The 21,826-nt window shown below is 40.0% G+C and overlaps 1 protein-coding gene across 1 annotated transcript in view; it reads right to left on the bottom strand.

The window, feature by feature from the left end:
- LOC115357314 (neuronal acetylcholine receptor subunit alpha-7-like) overlaps window positions 1-21,826 on the bottom strand; it is a 28,534-nt gene extending 6,708 nt beyond the window's left edge. Inside the window, exons 1-7 of the mRNA XM_030048747.1 lie at window positions 21,675-21,826; window positions 17,860-17,999; window positions 13,043-13,087; window positions 7,031-7,140; window positions 5,372-5,451; window positions 1,154-1,321; window positions 312-506 (exon numbers count right to left, since the gene is read on the bottom strand). Of these exons, the coding sequence (XP_029904607.1) occupies window positions 312-506; window positions 1,154-1,321; window positions 5,372-5,451; window positions 7,031-7,140; window positions 13,043-13,087; window positions 17,860-17,999; window positions 21,675-21,819 (883 nt within the window). The 5' untranslated portion in view covers window positions 21,820-21,826. The remainder of the gene's footprint in view (window positions 1-311; window positions 507-1,153; window positions 1,322-5,371; window positions 5,452-7,030; window positions 7,141-13,042; window positions 13,088-17,859; window positions 18,000-21,674) is intronic.

Here is a 21,826-nt window from a genome sequence, read left to right as displayed (position 1 = left end):
CTCCCCTGTGGCTCAAATCTTTAACCCGGTGCAACGACAGGTCACCAGCAATCAGCGTAATAAGCAGCTCGTCAGTGCATGTGCTTTCAAGCCCTCGCTTTGTTATAATTGGGCACTGTGAAGTCAAACAAAGCAAATACATAGAAAAGCAGCAAAATAAGCTTTTTCACTATGACTCAGATCAAAGAAAAACAACTGCAGGTGTGATAGCGCTTTTACCTTTTGTATCTGGAGTGAAGCAAGGTAAGGAAAAGGATCTGTGTGTGTATGTGTGTGTGTGTGTGTGTGTGTGTGTGCTCCAGCTCCCTCACCCAGAGAGATCTTCTCCCCGGAGTCGGCAGGCAGTAGAAAGACAAGTAAGGCCAGTGTAGAGATGAGGACACAAGGGATGAGCAGATTGAGGCCGTAGTAGAGAGTCCGTCTCCGCATCACCACGGTGAAGGTCACGTCTGGGTACGGCTCCTTGCAGCAGTCATAGAAGCGCTCATTCCTCCTGCCTGGGACCTCTGTGACGCAAAGCGAAATACAGTTTAATCTGGTAGATACTGAGTGAAACCTAGAGGCTAGAATAGTAGGATGTTAATGTGATTGATGTTTATATCCTCATTGCTAATAGGACTTGTATTATTCTAGTAGTGGAAAGCGCTGCATCATTACTGGTGAAACTACATACAACAAGGACTGCAAACACCTTTATTTAAAGCATAAGAGCCTGACTGATGCTTCCTTTTCATTGTAAATCCATTTATCCATCCCCATCTGCCGAGAGATGACCTCAAATGAAATGCTCCCTCGAGGCGCTGAAACTAACAGCGTAAATATACGATGTTTTTCAGACAGTTGGCAATGTATGAACACTGGCCGCACATCTTTTTCACTCTGTGGTGTTTTTCTCTGATCCTTGTTCCATATACCAAGGCTTAAGACTTTGTGCTTGTGTGATAAACAGAATAAACTGATTATAGCTTTGTATCATGTCCAAAAAGATTTACTATTTAGAGATCGTTATGTTCAAATAACAAAGCGAGTTCTTTACCCTCTGGGCAGGACTGAGGGTGTTTTCTGATTTCTTTTTTATGCATTATAAATTGCATTTGTGAAGCACTTTTGGGCATCAAACCCTTCCACTTCTTGGGTCTTTATTCTCTCTTACCCACAAGATCCCACTCTCCATTGGCAATGTAGCCAGTGATGTCTGCCTCCATCATCTGTAAATCCAGAGACCAGCCCCCATATGTCCAAGAGCCAAACTTCAGGTCGCATCTCTGGACATCAAAGGGGAACCAGCGCACGTCAATGTAGCAGGTGCTCTTGAAGATCCCTGTTGTTAGGGGGGGGAACATGAAGAGGAGGCCAGGAAAGGCAGATCAATAAATAGAGCATCACTAAGACAGGGGAAGATGTAAGAATATGGAAAGCTGTTGGAGATAGAAACAACAAAAGGTGTGTGTGTGAGAGAGAGAGAGACCAAAAAAAGAAACCAACAGATGAAGTGATTTTAAAGCACTGTGATAGAGAGTGTATTCGACTACTCTTGGAAAAAGGAAGCAGAGGCACAGAGGGAGATTGAAAAAGAAATTACAGTGCACAATAGCAGGAGAAAGAGCGAGCGAATGAGAGAGTTGTTTACTCGAAGAAGATATGAAGCCAAAGTGCCATCCATCCCAATGACAGTAAATAATCCAATACGACAATGAGATGAGAGTGGCCAGTAATCCCTCAGGAGAGACAGGCACCAAACTAATTTCAAGCCATATTTAAAAAAAGATATGAAAGGTCGGCAGTAAACAAAGGTCTGTTCTCTCTTCTCGTAGAGGCACAAAGATGATAAATTTCCAAAGAGAATGAAAGCAGATGGGAAGCAGCCAAATAGAAAGACTTGCACAGCGCTGTAGCCTTGCCAACAAAGGACATTCAAATGAATCCACATGTACGTCATCATCTGTGTGCATGCCATTTTTTGCTCATTTGATGCAACTGCATGCGATTCAAGCAGTGACCGACTTTGTTTTACACCAATAGGACTCAATGAGGGTTCACTGGAATAAAGTTAAGAAGCAATTTGCTTGTGACAGAGGCAATCAATCGGGAGGAAATCCAGTGATGGAGCTATTTACGCCTGTATTGATTAAGATGCTGAGGCAAACCAGGCCAGAGCTTTTGCACTGTAAGGGAAAAAGGAGGGAAGAGCAGCTTGCCAGCGAGCGCAGTAATCACCGGCTGTGACAGGAAGGTCTACTGGTTAAGTGTGCATCTCTCCGTGTGTGTGTATGTAAGTGTGTGTGTGTGTACAGATGGGTTGATAGTTTTACAGAAAGTGTCATAGATCTTTTGTGACTGCACAGCCTTGCACTAGTGGGTCAGTAGGGGCTTGATCAGGAAAGTGCTTCATTTCTGGAGGCTGTTGGCATTACCAGTGCAGAGAGGGAGCTGAGATAGGATTGGATCCAAGTGCCAGAAGCCTCTGACACCACATTACTATTCCTGCAGCAAAACAATTTCACAAACACCAAATGAGCAAATCACAAATGAACAGCTTGACTAAGTGTTAACCGAGCGACATTTTGCTGTAATAAAACAATCAGGACAAGTGATTTGCCCGTACTTCTGAGGGGGAGTGAGTAAAATTACAACGAAGAGAGGGACACGACACAGCATAACGCAACACAAGGACAGTGGAGCTGCAAAAGCCTTAGGATTCCCTAACAGCATTAGAGACATATATGGAGCTGACACTCATGAAAACCCCACCAGCAGCTGCTCTCCCCTTGTTAGTCTCAAGCCTTTGGGAAGCTCTCAGTCACAGGAGGATATCGTGTCTCTGAGATGGAAGCCAGTTTTTGTACAAAACTCTTGTAAAAATTGGAAGGCTTCACTCTTCACATTTAAATATGTGAAGATCAAAAGATGACTGTGAATCAAGCGTGCAGGAACTCATATTGATTGTGGATATTTTTGCACATCATTAAGCCATGTTAAAATAAAGACTCTACATTGTTGCCATCTCCTCCAAATCAAGTGTGCATTCGTAATGAAATGGAGTAGCACAGCATATCTCAGTTGTGTTGAGTTAATATTTATCTAGTCGTGGGATGATTGCACTCTTCCACCCTGAGATGCTATCCAAGACCTTGAGGCTTACACCACAACATCATAAATGATTAGAGCACTAAATCAGAGAATCGAGACAACCATCTATTAAATAATACTTGCACGGTCCTATTGTGGGCACAGAGGCAGGCTGACTGTTTTTAATTAGCATCTTCTTGAGAGAAACAGTGTGGGTAATAGAGGGCATATTTTTATTTTTACGATAAAGCAATGATGTTTTGGTGATGGAAGTCCTGAATCATAGTATGCTGGGAATAGTCTAATTTAGTCACACACAAATTAGATATGCTGAACGTGAGCGACAACAATGCAGCTGCACAACATCCCTATCTCCCTCTCACAGCTTTTATACATAGTACTTACCTACATTTTTGATATTTTGGTTTTGTGTATGTTTTATTACTTTTTGTAAGTGGTTATACTTTTGCTGTTTGCAAGTCTTGTGGTTTTCTTACCTTTACATCCAACACAGTTTGCTCCAAACTTCATTTCATGGTACTGAATAAAATGTCGATTTCTCACAACTGACAAGACTTCTTTCTTGGATTTCAATGATAACTTATTTACAATAATTCACATTTTGGTTTTCAATCACCTGGCATTCAGCAGAGATAAGACATGGTTCACTCATGTTCAGTTGAGATCGATTTTATAATAATTGTATGAGTCGTCTTTCCAAAGTTTTGCTCGGCAACTGAATGAAACACGAACGAACCTTATCAACCTGACAGTAAAGGACTCTTATACAACAATTTCATAGCACAGTCCAAATCACCTCCAAATATTTCACATTCTGTAAGGTTGACACACCACAAACTCACGTTGCTGCAATAAATCAAATTCTTGTGGTTGTCTGTGTGATGTTGTTTGGTTAGAAACTGTACTTCTTCAGGTCATTTCTATTCATTAAATATTTTATACTCATTTGCATGCACCAAGGCTGGAAAAATGTTTAAAAAATAATCATTTTTTGGCAGTTTTTGTGCAGTGTTAACCTTGTTGTTAATGTGAGTTTCACCATGGAAACCAGAGGCTAGCGAAACATAAAACTTTATTTTTCTTCATATTTATTATTTTCAAATACAGTATCATTTTTTTCATCCTCTGATTGGGAAACAGCACAATGTTTCAACATCTAATATTTGCAACATCAATTAAATGACTTGAAAATATGCTTTTGAGCCAAATTCACTTTTTTGTGATGATGGGAACTGGATTACTGTTGCTGGTTGTCATCATGCTTGAAACCCATTAAACAATTTAAAAGTGTAAAGTGTTTGATGATTTAGATTTGCTATCTGCGCCACTAAGGGGCATCAACATTCATCATTGATACTAAAATGCTGCTGCACACAGATCAGATGAGAGAAAAGTACAAACTACTTAGATTTCTTTAAAAAATAAAAAAGTCAATTATAAACTAGTTGGTATCCTCAAATGAGCTGCTTTATTTATTGCTTTTTACCCGTTAACATCTCAGTTAGCTTGGACATTAACTTCAGCAGAAGTAACTCTGAATCTGACCAGATGCAGCAGTGCTGCCATTCACTTTCTCAAGTTTCGAGGCTAAATATATAATACATGGTGAAGAGAAGAAAGGTGTCATAATGCTGAAGATCATGAACAACGTATGAAATAATTCCTGCAGTTCTCTGAGTTCTACCACTGATTTATCTTTCTCAGAATGTCAGTGATTGTGCACATTTACAAATCATTTCATCTTCCTGCGGTGGAGCACTGCGCCTCTTTTTCCTTATGCTCTAAAGGAACATTTCATTCAAAATACAAAAAAAGTAGTAAAAAAGGAAAAAATATTCTCCCACTTACACCTATTGCAATTTATCCATCCACATAATTTGTGTGTGATTTCACAAGTTTTCCAATCTGCCACAATCTTACCTGTGTGTGGGCTAAGACTTTTCCTGCAAACTGTATCAATCTGCCCCCAAAGAGAACAAATTCAGGTGGACCGATACAGTTTGCCCATGCACTTCAGCAGAAAATAGTTCCTGGTTGTTGAGTTTTTCCACATGTAAATGTTTGACGGTTTAAGCTACATAAAACAATACGCATCCAGCCCCATTTGTACCGGGTTGAGGAGAGACTGGGGAGATTGCACTGAGGGCCTTGTTTTTGTATTTTGTGTGAACTACTCCTTTACTACACACACACAAAAAACACCCTGAAGATACAGTATCACGCAGTTCACTCCAATCCTCTGGTGTGAGCAGACAGGTCAGAGAGAGGTTGTAAGCCTTACCTGGAGGCAGGTAGGAACAGGAGCCAGAGGAGTTGACCAAGATGTTGGTGTGGAAAGTAGCGTCAAACCTCTCATCTGCGCTGTAAACAACATGGACTATATCAGTGTTTTACTGATGAATTTATCTGTAACTATAGTGCACCCTTGATAAATTCATAGATCCGTATAACTCTTGGCAGCAACCACCATCAATCATCATAATTCAACATGAATTCGGATGAACGGCAGGGGAAGCAGATGGGAGGAATAAATACAAATATTTCTCTAACTCATTACTTCACCAGGTTTTGTGTAAGATCCATGAGGACTCTCAGGTACAACAGATGTAACATTTCCCCGGAGATGGTTATTCAGTGGTTACCCTCGTTTTTCCCTGTTACCCACAATTCACTCCCTCTAAATGAAATCCCTAGTGGTAGAGAGAGGGTTGATTTGAAGTTGAAAGAGGAAAAAAAAAAAAAACTTGTGCTGCAGTCTAATCCAAAGAGTCTAAAACAAAGGCTTTATACCATGGAACAATGACAAATGAAGTACATTTTGTTTTCTGTCTCCATTAGCTGATGGAGAGTGGAGTGCCTCGAGGCGGATTTGTTTAGATCTTTTTTGTAATATTGATCTGTAGTTTCTTCCATAGCTTCTTCATAATGCAAATGTAATTGAATATTCTTTCTCCCACATGTTTATACCAGTTTACTGGGTGATTTATTACACCAAAGCACATTTTAGATTGTACAGACCAAACTGTGGAGTGCTTATACAATGCAACAGTTTTTGGTTAAAGTAAAATGTCTGATTAATCATGCACTGTTATAACAAAAAATACAATACATGAACTTCATAACCCAATACCAACTTGAATATGATTTGAAAATGAGTTAATTTCAGTTTTAAATTATCATGTAATTTCACAGACAGAGCTGAAAAAATGAGCCAAAGGCGCATGAGTGCATTTATACCTGAATAACATTCTGTTTTTCTAAAAGGTATTTTTTGAGATAAGCTCTTTATATCCAGCTTATACCCCCCATGTTTTTCATGAGCCCTCGGGGTACATACGTAAGCCCTGAGGATAACATGGCATCTTAAGCTTGTGCAGACCTCATGAAACTGGAGTAAAAGTGATAAAATGTATACATGCCGAATATTCAAATGAATATTGCATGCAGCAACCCAGGTACATTACAGCATTACAGCAGCAGTGGGGCAGGGGGGATCTTTTGGAGGGGATATAAAGCTTTCAATCTTGTGCCACTCCAAGAGGAAATACTTGAAAATGACCATAATGTAATATACAGTCCACATTAAAAAACTATTTTCCACAGCTTGGAAAATACACTCATCAAAATACACTCCCATGCCTAATGCAGCTTTTTTTTTTTTTTTTTTTTTTAAATTTAAATTAGGTTATCTAATCATGTTTAGTGTAAAGTATGGTCTTTGTGATTTCATGTGCTGTCACACAAATGAAAAATGACGCAACATGCTGCTTGAGATAATAACATTTGAGTTTAAAATTTTGACCTTTAATTATTAATCAGGTGTGAAGATGCACCATCCCAGTGAATTTCTCTGATTTAACTGTGTGTGGGACAATCCACACAAATCCAACCACATCTGCAAACTGACTCCGCCTGGCACATCTGTCCTTATAATGCCTACCTGTTGTAAAGCAGAATGTCTGGCTTCCAAATGAGGTGATCGGGAAATCTCACATTGGTCACACCTGGATAGTCAGATGTATTCCACTGGAGGTAATAATCGTTCCAGTACTGTGGGTAAGAGGAATATAACACATTTATCAGGTTTCATACACGCACCTCCACACATTCCTACAGCCGAGCCAAGATTGTACAGGACGTTTTATAGCATTTAACACATACATGCCTTCAAAATGACTTGGATGACTCTTTTTTTTTATTCACTTTATTCGATAGTGAAAGCAGAGAGATACAGGAAGGGCGGGGGGAAAGGAGGGGGAAGGCATGCGGCAAAGGGGAGTAAGGATTTACATTGGCAACATAAATGCTGTCATTTTATGTTTTTGCAAACCAACGAAAACACTGAGATGTCAGTGTTTCTCAGCTAAAAATATCAGTCTGTGTCAATGCCATATGACGTGTGAACGATAGCCAAAATTAGCTTAACTACTTTATCCACTGTCATTTGCTTCATGAGCTACCAAAACTCTTACAAAGGTCATGGTTAAGGTTAGGAAAATATTTGTCATCATGTTTAAGGTTAGGAAAATGTTTGTCGTCATGGTTAAGGTTAGGAAAATGTTTGTCATGGTTAAGGTTAGGAAAATGTTTGTCATGGTTAAGGTTAGGAAAATGTTTGTTGTCATGGCAAAGGTTGGGAAAATTTTGTCATCATGGTTAAGGTTAGGAAAATGTTTGTTGTTATGGTTAAAGTTAGGAAACAGTAGCTAATGTTTGCTAATAAGAAACAATAATAATAGTGATAATAAGAACGCAGCTCTTGCTTGACCCAGCTTTTGAACTCTGGTCTGCAAAAAAGTCCTGTTGAGGGCGTCAATCACTACCTCATAACATGGTGTTTTTCACTTGCTTTGTTCCGCACCATAAAACTATTTTTTTCCTGGCATTTGGGCTGCTCAGCCTTGATAAGTGATAGGTGCTCTATAAGGTGAGCCGTCAGGGCGCCCCGACCTGCATGACTCCTCTGTGAAAAGTCAGTCAGAGACTTGACCCTCATGTGCAGCGGCTGAACAAAGTTTCTGCTTTTGAAATGGATGAAAGAAATTTTGTGTTGGCTGCGGCGCATCACAGTGTGCAGTGGGACAAGAACTGAAGAATTACTGAATATGCCACCCAGACTGTATGTATATATTGTTTATTTTATCTTATTTTATTGTATTGCATTGTATTTTATTTTATTTCATGATAGCACCATGGTGTAGGCAAATACAGAATTAATGTTCAGAAATTATAATGCCCCATTTACCAAAAACAAGAAGGCCATTTCATTTTCTGGGAGAGTTCACAACACAGTCGTTGTGCTAAGCTAAACTACTGCAGCATGTGTAAATGCAGCAGCTAAGATAACTTTGCTGGGATGTGTGGAGACCCTGCAGAGCTACATTTCAAGTGACTGTTTAAATTGTTGGTGCCCAACTGTGAATATGGTAATAATGAGACAGCAACCGTAGCTTTTTGTGTAATGTATTGTGTTCCATTGGCTGGAAGGTAATTTTTGTTTAACTGGTATTTTAGAGTAACACACACACACACACACACACACACACACACACACACACACACACACACATTGTTTTGCAGTGCTAAGAAAAAGGCTGGAAATGTGTAGTGAGGTATTGCTTGCAGAATAACCACATAGCCTAGAAGAAGAATTCAAAATAATAATTCAGGTGTCTTTATTTAAGTGTGCAACGCAACCTTTCTGAAAAGGCTTTTTTCTATGTGAAGGAATTTGATGTTTAGTTGTGTGATGAACATCCTTTTTGCAAGTCATAGCAGACAATAATATGAATGAATGAATGAATGGAGGAAACTATGACTGAAAATGTCAGTCTTAGTTTGTTTACACAGCCCTTCATCACATGAATGTCTCAGAGGAGGTTACATAACATATCCCAAGTTGACTTTCATTAAGCCGCGGACACCATATGAAGTGATTTTGCCCTTTCCGGCCCTTGATTTTAATTTGTGTGGCATATCATAAATGGTCTACAAAACTACATAGCTGTATAGTCACATGTACTGTACTACATAAAACACACTCACACCTATAGATAATTTAATATCTGCACTTCACCTGACCTGCATGTCTTTGGACTGGGAAGAAATCTGAGGAAACCTATACAAACACCCAAAAGATCAGAGCTGAGATTGGAAACAATACGAAACACTGAGCAATCACGCCTCCAATAAATAGTGGAGAATCAAACCGAGCACACACAAGAGTCTCCTCTGTGAGAGAAACTACCGGCTGTGTATCTCAACAGCAGTTTAGATCAGCTGGTCGTTCCAAATTGGAAACCGAAAATAGGAACGTGTCTCCTCTTCCCTCCATAGATAGGAGTGTGGTGAAGAGACCTTTGTATCACCTGGATTTCAGACCAAAAGGTATTGTCAGTGCCATGATAGTTCAATCATAAAAGCCCTGACATCTCAGCACCAGCCACCTAAACAACAACCTCAGGAAAACATGACACACACACTTGATTACCATTACAGAATGCGCTGGCAGTTGCAAAAATCTATTTGTTGGTTTACATCTGTGACCTTGTCTGGCAATACGGCAACAAAGTGATGTGAGGAAAACAAATAAGAACAAATTAAAGGACAACACTGAATCCAGTATCACAGTGATCCATGAAAATGTCCCACTTTCTCAAACACACTCTTCATCCGAGGTGTTTTTCCAATATTACAGATATTATTTAAAGATGGGCATGTCAGTCCTGTGAGATTGCACTGTTTGTGTCATAGCAAGAACTAGAGAACACCATCATAACCCACATCGGACTTCTCTTATAGAAAAATTGCTTGAATGACACCCTTCTTACTCAAGTGTAATGTACATAAGAAAACTAAACACTGCGAACTACCACTGCTTGCATGGCTGATACAGCTGTGCTTCACAATGCGGTAAAATGACTAATATAATCCAAAATACAGCCAGGGCCAGGTCATGGGACTGCGGGGCCCTGGGGCACAAACGTCATAGTGGGACCCCCTCCAGCGTGCCCACACAGAGTGCAATTCTGCTGAATACTGCACGGGTTCGAATTGAACTAGACAATCCCTAAACATTTGTCAGTAAAAAAGTTCCCTAAAAGAAATGACAACAATGAGACTCTTCACTTCTCTTCACTGTTCCTACCTGGGCAAAAAAAGAACTAAAAATTAGTTATGTAGCAGACTTTGATTGATTTTTCTTGGCTAAAATCTTAAAACTCCTTAAAATTGGCCACTATAGTTTTTATAGACCTTTATGCAAATGTTCTCAATCCCATATAATTGAAATAATGTGTGCTACTGGGTGTACAGCATAACAAAATACAATTCTTAAATATATGCCGTTATTTTTCCTGTTTTGTGTCTAGTCCTATACTTAGATAGGGCCCACACAAATTGATAGAATACTATGAATTTTAAAGAGATCGAAGAGAAGATGGAACAAACTCAGTCTTGGGGACCTGTAACATCACCAGGGGGATTAATGTGGACCTGCATATTGTTTAATGAGTCCACTCTGCAGTTAAGATTTATTCATAACACAGATACAAAGAATATTCGGGGTCTCTGGTGATCTGGTGCTTGTGCCCCATGTGCCCAGTCAATAAATCCTGCCTGGAGTACAACCACTCAGTGTTCATATTATAGTGTGTGTGTGTGTGTGTGTGTGTGTGAGTGTGTGTGCACACAAGTGTGTTTTCTTTTCTTTTTTTGCCTGCCATTTTTCAGCGCATTTACATTCTGCTCATTCCAACTTTATCCTGAGGCAGCTTCAAGTGTTATATAATTACTGTTCTTCTCTTTGGCAAAAATGACAGGTTACAGCCAAATGTGCAGTCTTGTAGAGCCATCCACAATGTCTATACCTATAAAACATTTAAAATTCTTTTCTTGGAGCCCACCCAAGGGGACTGAGGCGAGGAGGGCTGCTAGGTTAGATGTTAACAGAAGACAGATACCGAAGATGCTGTCTGCGCTATCTCGCGTTTGCAGGCTGAAGTGGATTTTGCAGGGTGTGAGTAGCACCCTGAAAGATTAAGTGAGACTGTTGTGATTACAGAGGGTGATTTAGAACAGCCCAAACACCCTTGATACAGCTTGCTGACGGTGCAGGAGCAGGGACGCAGTGTCACACAATGGATCGGCTGCGATAAAACATCTGTGTTCACATACTTCATCGGACTGTGATATGGAAGAAAAATGGCTTTTCTGCTTCCATGAAAGAGGCAAAGGTAAAGACTGTGTACCGTTTAATATGACAAAGGTGCTTGTAATACAAAGATTTCACATTCCAGTGCAGTCATATTGAATTAGCTAAATGTTGTGGTTAGACGTGCAAATTATGGGTCACAAGGGCTGAAATTTAATGCCCATATTTGGTCTTAAGCGCATTTTATAGTCAAATGTGATGCAAAGTGTGAATATAAACAACATAGTGGTGCTTACATTAAAGCTTTAATAAATTTGCATTGAGGTGCATGGCATTGAATTCCAGTGCACAATTATCCACCTGTGATTAACCAATCAGAGTGTGTGACCCCATGCACAGACTTGCACCTACACCTATGTCGAGACCCTTTCCAACCCCTGGTACAAAGGTTTATGTGTACCTATCAAGAAATGTAACTGGGTGTATGGTGATGCAAAACTGCAAAGTCTGTGACTGATCCACCAGACTGAGGGTCTCTCTTCAACCTGCTGCAACTGAGGAGGTTTGCAATTATGTGCTGATACTGTAAACTCATCCAAAAATTATTCAGATTGAAAGATATCACTTAATTCATGGTAACAAATGTCCCACAGTATCACCAGGGCACCACCACCAGTGTGTCTGAGAGCTCTGCTACAGATAATGTAAGCACTGCTGCCTTTGTGTCTCACGTATCTGTGCTTAATTGGGGTGTAATTAATAAAATCTTGACATTGATGTCCAGTGTTTCAGCGAATGGCTCAGTGCAACACAGACTCTCTAACACTGAAATATAAATACTTCCACAGGGATTGGACACTGTTGCATAGCTATGGTGACACTTTGTCATGCTTTAACCTTTAGTTAGCTAGTGTGGCCACCATGTCCTCGTGAACCTGCTTGGGTGTTAAGACTTTGGTAGAGGATGACTGCATGATGGCTGATGCTTTTCATTTTATGAAGAACCCCTGACTTTCAAGTTTTAATCATCTGTATCAGATCATCTGTATCTGTAATGCCTCAAGTGGGTAAGTGCAAAGAAGTACAGAGAAAACTGTGTAGCTCAACTCCCTCAAAATCAAGCCACAAACCTATCAATCATCCCTTATGCATGTCAAATTGTGACAGTTTATGTACAAAGACAGTATTTTCATTGAAGTACAAAATGTGCTTTAGTGTAGGAAGTTTTTGGTAGTTTGTTAAAGTAGATGTCAGGGTTAGGTGTTGCATATTTATGGTTAAATCCACACATCTAATGCAATGGTTAAGGTTAGGAAGCTGCCAGGACAATAGCATCACATACATAATTAAAGGCAATTCTTGAGACAATTCTTAAAAGGTAAAGCTATTTATTTGCTTGCTTAAAAATCCCTTAGAGATTCTGTTTTTATTGTGGCTTTCATTTCACAAGAGCGTTTTAAATTTCCACGCGCAGAAAAAGGACACCACAGAGTGTTCATTTTGCTAGAGTTAAAAGCGCCAGTGGAAGATATTCACACTGTAGCCACACACAGTCTCAGGGTTACAGCTTGACATCTCTGAGTAAAGCGATGTTCATCTGTGCCTGGAAACATCTTGACAGGTGGCGAACAGACAAATGCATCTCCAGTGACCTCAGCATTCACCTAGCTGAGGAAAATAGCTCAAACATACATTTATAAGCTCATGGACATCATAATCTCACCCTCTGTGACTCTAACCTGTTGCACAGTTTAGCTTTTCTATGATTCTCAGTCTAAACAATACAGGGAAATGTCTTACCAGTTGCAGCCATATGTTAGTTGTTAAAACCTGGTTCTTCTCATCCTGTTGGGAAAAAAAGTGTAGCATTCAACATGAATTTGAAACAAAGTCTAATGATGAATGATGCTGGAGCAAATCTACAACACATCTGCAGCAATAGAAATTCATCCACCTAAACAATAATAATAAAAAAAAAAAAAAACAACACTGCATCTTAACATGTTTATTTATTCGGACATAGGTTGAGTTTCACAAAAAGAGTTTAAAATGGCTTAAAACTCAAAATTAGAACTTAAGATTTCACTCCAGAATGACGCTGCTAGTTAACATCAGCGGGAAAACAATGGACTGCATTGCCATTTACTACCAAGAGTGCCAAACAGTATAAGTTCAGGGTAAATATTTAATTGTGTTTATTTATTTTTCAAAATATTTTCTGTTATCTAACCATGCATATGCCTCAAGCCCTCTCAAGTAATTTGAGCAAGCATGCCATATCTGATTAGACCTTATTATCTTAAAGGCATAGAAGAAAATTATTTATATTCTAGACATGCAAGACACTCAGCTGTTCCATTTTAAATATTAGGCTACAGCTTAAGGTCTATTCTTGTCTCTTGGCTGCATTCATACAGTGTTTATAAAAGCAGCTTTCGATGTCAGAAGTCAGTTTTCCTCATAATTACAAAGTGCCGTTGAAAAGAGCAGCACTTTCCAGTGAAGTGGTATTGCATAGGAACAAATACATTCTCCTACATGTGAAAATCTGTGTATCTCAGCTGTGCAGTGTGCAGCCACTGTGCACTTATGTGTTAATGCACCACTGCTTACAGTCCACAGCCAACTCTGACCAAATATTATGCCAGAGATAGCATGTGTGTTAATTTATTAATATCTGTCCAAGCCAGAGCTCAGCTTTATTATGTTTTTGTGTCTGCCACCATAATTTAGGGGTGGATGAAAAAAAAAACAAAAACAAAAGAAATATTTGCACTTTTGTCGTTTTCTTTTTCCAGTCATAAGCTCACAATCCAGGTGAAATGTGAAAATGACGTTCACATTTTCAGAAAAGCATGAATGTCGTGGTTCTGCATGTTTGAACTGTGTTTGTGGACTTGTGATGAATTCTTGGTCTCTTTTGTTGTGTTTGTGGATGTCTTTTCTTTGAATTCTCTTCCTGCTCTGTGTGTTCCTCATGTTACCTGTTGCTCTGTTGTGTCACTCTCATTAGTGTTTTCACCTCTGTCTTGTTAACCAGTTTGTTAGTCCTGCTTCCTGTGTTTTCCTCGTCTTTTAACTCCTGTGTCTGCTCCCTGTGTCTTCCCTTGTTACTCCTCCACACCTGCTCTGTCAGTCCTGTTTCCCCCTCCCAGCTTCCCACACCCGTCCTGACTCTGTCTAATCAGTCCTGATCGTTGTTGTTGTTCTTGCTATGTGTGGTCTTTGTGTTTCCTTAGTTTCTTGCCTTGGTTATTAAATTTACTGTTTTCTACAATGCAACCTGCTCCTGTGTTTGGGGTCACACTCCAGCCTCCACATGACAAAGAAAACTTGGTACAGGCCTGGGCCATTTTCCTTTCTGCCATAACCAAATTATGTATTTGGCATCACATTTCCTGAACCAAAGATGATAACACGGACTAGATGATGTCTACTCCTTTTTGATTGCTAAAGATTACAGTGATACGATATACAACATCATAAACTGTTGAGGTGAATAGTTAATGGGTAATTCGGTGATGTTGTGAGACAGAAATCATGGTATGTGAGATCCTAGGCTAGATTTTATAATATCATGTCTGTTGTATGCATGTTGTGTCAAGTTTTAAAAGTTGTTTTTTTTTTTTTTGTTCATTAACCCTGACAATAAAGTGACTGTAAAGAGCAGAACAATATTCAAGATGACCTTAATAACTTAGCTTAAAGTAATGTGTCAAACACAAAAATTTACTTCAAAACTATTCAGAAGATAGTCTTCACTGCTTTCCTCAGTCTCCTCCACACTGACACAGACCTGTGCACTTTAAGCTGTGCCCTTTTTTTGCATTTGCATTTGTATTTGCATTTGCAATACCCCGGCAGCCTTTCTTGCAGCCACAACTTAAGAATTCAAGGATGGACTTGCCTGTGAAAGAGCGGCCCACTATGGTCTCCAATCGCTTGGGTCCATCCATCACAAGTGCTTTTCGCAGCCAGTTCAACATCGATCAAGCTTGTCTTGAGTTGTTCACCAAGAGAGGAAGAGGAATGGAACAAATTCCAATGATGCACTGGTGCAGCACCTCAAAACAGTGTACCAACACGGACACTGTTGGAGACAAACATCTCGAACAGACCAACAGCCTGGGGTTGGATGGACCCAAGAGATTGAAGGGCATTGTGGTCAGCTCTTCCACAGGCAATCCAGTCCATCCTTGAATTCTTGAGTTGTGGCTGCAAGAAAGGCTGTCGGGGGCTTTGCATATACAAAAAAAGTCTCCTTAAAGTGCACAGCTCTGTGTCAGTGTGGAGGAGACTGAAGGAAACAGTGAAGACTATCTTCTGAACACGTTTTGAAGTAAATCTTTGTGCTTGACACATGATTTTAAGCTGAGTTGTTAAGGTCATACTGAATATTGTTCAACTCTTTACAGTCACTTTATTGTCAGGGTTAATGAACAAATGGATTAAGCTTTTAGAAGCCAGACACAACATGCATGCAACCGATATGATGTTATAAAGTCTAGCCTAGGATCTCACATATTGTAATTTCTGTCTCACAACATCACTGAGTTAATTAACTATTCACCTGAACAGCTTATAATGCTTTATGTGGTATCACTGTAGTCTGTACCCATCAAAACATAGGGGCAGATATCACCTACTTTGTGTTACCATATTTAGTTCAGTTGATATGATGCAAAATATAGAATTTAGTTATGGCAGAAAGTAAAATGGCCATTTGAGGCATTTTTGTGATGGCGCTATTTCTGAAAATGCTCAGGTCCCCAAACTGTACAAATGTACCAGGTTTCATGCTTTAATGAAAAGGGGAACATATCACCTCAAATATGACACACATCACCTGGATTATTACATAATATACAGTGTAATCCAACCCAGGGACTCTCAGTATTTTCCATCCAAAGGCCCTCCTATTCATCATTATAACTTGTCAGAGCCTATAAGAAAAAAAATGCCTCTTTTCATGAACTTCAGTCAAATATATGTTATTGTTTATTAGACAAGTGCTTGTGCTAATACCAGTGTTTCTTAGGAATTGAAATTCCTAAATTCAATAAAAGTGCAATTACAATGATTACAAACATTGTATTTATTTTATTTTATTTTATTTTAATTTTTTTGTAACTGTGCAGCAATGAAAGCTGTTGAAATAGAAATAATAAGCACCAGGTCTCTGTAACAAAACAGGTCCAGACCACCTCCACACAGACATCACTGTCTAAAACTGTCACACTGTAATGTTATATTGGGCCTGCACTCTTGGCCTGATGCAACCTGGAAGTAACTTTGACGAGGTGCAGGGTGGCGGTGGCTTGAACAGCTAAGTGCTGCTGAAGATGCTACAGCGGTGACTCAGGCGTTCATGCTGGTGACAGGCGGCCTGCCCCTGGAGGCCTGGGGCCGTGGGGCCAAAGGCTCTACCTTTTTTCTGATCATCACAAAAGTTTTTGCAGTTGTAGTTCGCATGTTTGGCAATAATTTAAAAGTTCCACTCCAAGATGCTGAGTTGAGCATGCGTGAGCGGCCCCATTGCAGCCAACTAGCTTCTACCCAGGGCTGGAAATCACAAGTTTCAACACAATATGATATTATACTGACTCTTTGGACAATGACATGAAATTTCTCGTATCACAAAGGCAGCCCTGATATAATTTTGATTCGATTCAGTTCGGGGGCCTACGATGACACGATATCATATGCTCATTTAACACAATCAGTTACATTACAATGCCGTGTTTCTGTTTTAGGAGCTCAGCCAGATTTGTCATTTACTGAGTATTTTATCTCATATTGGCATCGCTTGTGTCAGTTCACCCATCTTTTCTCTGAAATCCAAAATATTTATACACTGCTGATATATTCCCGAGAGGGGAGTAGATATCCCTTTTTGTCTGCCTCTTGGCTGCTGGCGGCGGCATCCATTTTCTGCCTGGTGCTAGCACTGTTTTAATGTTGAGGAAGGCGACGTGCTTGAATAGAAATGGTTACATGCCATAGGAATATTTAAAAAAAGGTATATCAATTAGACAACTATATGGATCAATATTCTCACTTAGTACACTTGTTACACCTCTACTTCAAACCATGGCATTCTGCAACCGACTAGAGGGTGCTCGCAGCCCATCAGCGGGCCACAGCCCATCAGCGGGCCACAGCCCATAGGTTGAGAAACCCTTATCTAGCCCATGGATAAGCAGCTGCCTTGTAGTTGTCATTTACACTGAGGATGCTGGTGGTTTATAATGAAGTAGGTGCATTATTTATTTGCTTGACAAATTAATTTTGCCATCTCTGTGACAAATCATTACTCTTTTGCACTGATTACATTTATTTATAAAAGCTCTAATCAGCCCTGATTAAGTGTTCACCTCTGCTCCATACTGATTTGGTACCGCATCAGGCAATCATACAAAGTTTGGCCTTACAACAACTTCACCTCCGCAGTGACATGTTTCAAAACCAAAGAAGAGAACCTGAGTGTAATATACAGTTTGTCGGCTTTCACTAATTGGTGCATTAAAGACTATTACCAGCCAGGAGTCAATTAGTGTAATGATGCCATGTGACGTGCACACGTGAGAGCTGCGTGTCCAGTGCCATAATTTACCCACCACATCCATGATCTGCATGAGGCTGAAGCTGAAGTGCACAGTGAGGGTGTGGGAGTCGTTGAAGACGGGTCTCTCCAGCGGGTTGTAGTCAGCCATCAGGTCTCGGTACAGTCTGCGCTGGTTTTCCCCTTGAAGAGAGACTGCAGAGGAGAGAGCAGTGTGGGTAGAGCTCCAGGTGACTTTCATACTGTCATAACTTAAGACGGAAACAGACAGACACAATGCTAATCAGCTGCCAGTCCCTAGCTCACATTCAGGTGGCTTGCCAAATTCACATCTAGATAGCCATCTTGATTTATTGGTATATTTGTGTACCTGCAATAAAATCACTGTCTGATACGTTAATGCAATGCAGTGACTGTGGCGTTTACTGGGATTTAAAATAATAAACCACCGCATTTAATATATACATAGATCATCCATTGTGCTCTGTTTGGCAATTGATAAAAAGCAATAGTGATTCAACCTACGCCCTGTTCATGGAAGTTGTTATATTTGCAGTCCTGAACACTTGGTTTCTGGTAGCTCTTTCTGGGTAAACAGTGACAATTAGAAGAGCTGGGTAGTTAGCATGAGCAGCGGCAGCCACGCCATCTACTCAAATTTCATTAACAGACAATCCAAGACAAAGAGCTCGCATCACAGGCAAGTGTTTGTTTTTGCCTGATTGACAGATGGTCTTTAGGAAGTGCAGCAACTTTAAAGGAACGTGAAACACATGCTGAGAATCCAGATTTTACTGACATCTAGAGGCAGAGTTTTTTTTTAATCTGTGATGTAACCAAAGGTGGTGGATAAAACAAAGATTGTGGACGTTATTGTACTTCCATCTGCTCTGTTCCTCGTTTGCAGTAGATGTCTTGTTGCAAACTAACACTAGGCACTAGGCAGTGTTATGTTTTTGCTCATCTGTGATTTTTGCTCATCTCATCTTTTGGGAGACTAGAAAGCCTGTGTTAGAAAAAAGTATAAATCATTTATAGTCGCTATTTTGACAAAGAAATCATTCTCAAATGGGCCTCAGAAATGAACAGTCTTGATTTCAATATCTTTTAATCGCACCACATTGATTTTTACTCAGGATATGTACACTTTCAGCTAATCTGGCAAGTTTTTTCACATTTTCCCATTACCACCAACTGTTTGCTTTGTGTGCTCTGCAGGTTTCCACTTTGGTTCCCCACAGTGCTCCTGGCTGACGATTACATTATCTCTGTGATTACATTATGATGTAGACACGTCAGGAAGTAGACATAGAATCCACTATCTTTATTTTTATCCACCATCCATCTTTGATGTAACCTTGCACACCTGACAGTGCTACATCGCTGTTGTTGTGTTCACCAGTGAAACAGACCACACCCAGCAGAGATGGAAGAAAACGAGACAGTTGACTCATGGGCTACCGTCAGCATTTCTGGAAAAAAAAAAAATGGACCCCTTGGCGCTGAAACTTTATTGGGTTGAAGGTAGTTTTGCTTCTGCCGATTAAAGTATTTGTGGCTTATTTGTCTGTGCAACATATTTGAAATAAAGTCTCATTTCAGCCGTCTTGAGGTGTATTTCATCACCTATTAACATGCTGACAGAAATACATGGTATGTCATGGAAACACTATGAGCTGCAGCCACTGTAATGATATATAATTGTTTCTCATCATTGGAATAGATAATTTTATGTGATGCAAACTATAGGGTTTTTTTCTTTTTAAGTATTCATGAATGCCAAAAACAATTTCATGTAGGGTCAACACAGTGCATCAGACAAATACCTTGACGATTATCTACAGGAGACCTTCAATCAGAGTGGAATATCTGATTTTCTCTATGGCAGGGGGAACCATGGCATCCAGGTTCATCTCACCACACAATCTCAAATAAGACCTGTCCCTCATTTTAACACGCTCCGGCCTCCACTCTTGAATTATGGAGCATTTTTTTGGCAGTGAGCTTTTACTTCACTAATGGCCACTGCCCAATTATCCTAAACCACCTATGGGAAAGCACTTTAGCCCAATGATTTGGCAGAGAGTTTGGAGGGCTTGTTGTCTGTAGGCATTCTTCCACTGCTGTACCCTCTGCTGTATCCTGTTCTTTCATAAAAGCGCCTCTTACAATGGAACGATCAGATGAAAAGCGCATCTTTGTCCGTGGATTCCCGTAGGACCCCCCACCCCCACCAGTCCCCCACTTCCCAACCACCATAATCAAATTTCACTGTGAGCATCAGCAAAATGACATCAATGCGTGTTATTGTCCGAAGATGTATCTGTAATACATCCAAGTGCATTACAGGCCATCACACTACACAAGAAAAGATCCTGATATCTTGCCAATATGATACTGAAAGCCAGTCGGGAGGCTTTAAGGAAGATGCCTAGCCTCTCCTTTAACCCTTAATCAAATTTAATAGACTTAATAAAGTCAGTTAGATGGATAAGGGCTTAAACAACTCAGATACGTGCACAGACATTAATGTGCATCTACACGTACACACAAACACACCCCCTGCCTCTGTCTGTCTCTTTCTTCCTCGCTCCTGGAGACGCTTTAATTAGCTATTGCCAATAGACTGCTGAATATAGAGTTCATGACTGACATTAAATTAATTTTCTCAGTGAGATATTAGAAACCAAGATCTGCGCAAGAACAGAGATGAACATGATTTCTTGAAAATTTCATGAACTAATATCATGAGCTACCAGTGGCAGAGACAAAACTCACAGCAGTTTTCTTTCAGGTTATTTAAATGTGCATGGGGTCACTGTGGTGTGCCTCCACGCTTTGGAGCAAGCACATGCAGCGAGGTAAGAAGTTCACTGACAGCCCATGTCAATCCAAAGGAAATCCGCGTATACACTGTGACAGAGTGTGAAAGGCGCAACAAGAACTGTGTCACTCTGACATTACAAGGCACCTTTACCCTGTCACCCGTTACAATGGAGGTCTCTGAAGAAAGCTCAGCCTTGTGTGGAGTCAGAGCTCAAACGTTTGATGCTTTCACTGCCTTGAAACTGTCACTCAGATATAGTTCACTGCTGTCAAGGTCTGTCTCCCTCTCACACACATGCATACACACACACAACAGAGTATGAAACAACACTCCTCCCAATTAAATACATGCTTATTCTCAGCTGATCTTGTTAGTCCAATGGGTTTTAACAATCCTAATTCAGGCTAATGTAAATTGACTATTATTTGCTCAGTCTACAAAAACAAAGTCTACCAGCCTTCTAAATTATTCATGAGTAAGTTTTTTAATGTTAAATCGCTTAGTAAGCTGATTCCTATGACAGGTAAATCATTCAAACACCTCATTTGTGATAAAACACGCAACATTTAACACTAATAACATAAGGACTGTTACCACTGCAGTAATAATCCATCTTGTTTCCAGTTGTTACCTCATTAAAAACATTAATGTCACTTATGCAAAATAACTGTAGGAATCTCACTCTCAATTTCAGAAAGAGTCACAGCAAAGTAGGTCAACCTTAGGAATATAATTGTACATTTACAGTGATATTAGGAGACAGAAATAGCATTAAGTACAGTAAGAATAGTAATAAATTTAGTGTTGCGCACAGCAGACACATTATTAGGAGAAGAATGTCTCTTATTTATTCCTTGGGGGAAGAATGCAAAACAATGCCAAACTAATGAGACAGGAACAAAAATCACAGGCATAAAAAAAGAAAAAACAACTAAAAAACTAACCAAGTAAACCAAAAAAGGTGGTACTTTCCTCCAATAATTTCCCTTGATAATGTGGCAAATGTAGTTTTGGTTTAAGTGGGAATGAAAGGTGGGACTTACCTTTCAGTAAGCACGCTGTGACTGCGATGTAGAGCGGACATTCCCATGAACCCATGTTGGATTTCAGCGAGCAGTGTGTGCAGTGGAAGTCTAGATGCTCCTCAGCTCTTTGCAACGCTGAGAGAGCAGCAGCGGTGGATTTCATCCGTAGC

The sequence above is a fragment of the Myripristis murdjan genome, chromosome 3 (genome assembly GCF_902150065.1).
Source record: "Myripristis murdjan chromosome 3, fMyrMur1.1, whole genome shotgun sequence".
NCBI classification, from domain to species: Eukaryota; Metazoa; Chordata; class Actinopteri; order Holocentriformes; family Holocentridae; genus Myripristis; species Myripristis murdjan.
Note: the sequence above shows the minus strand (reverse complement) of the source record. Positions and strands in the feature narration are given on the sequence as shown.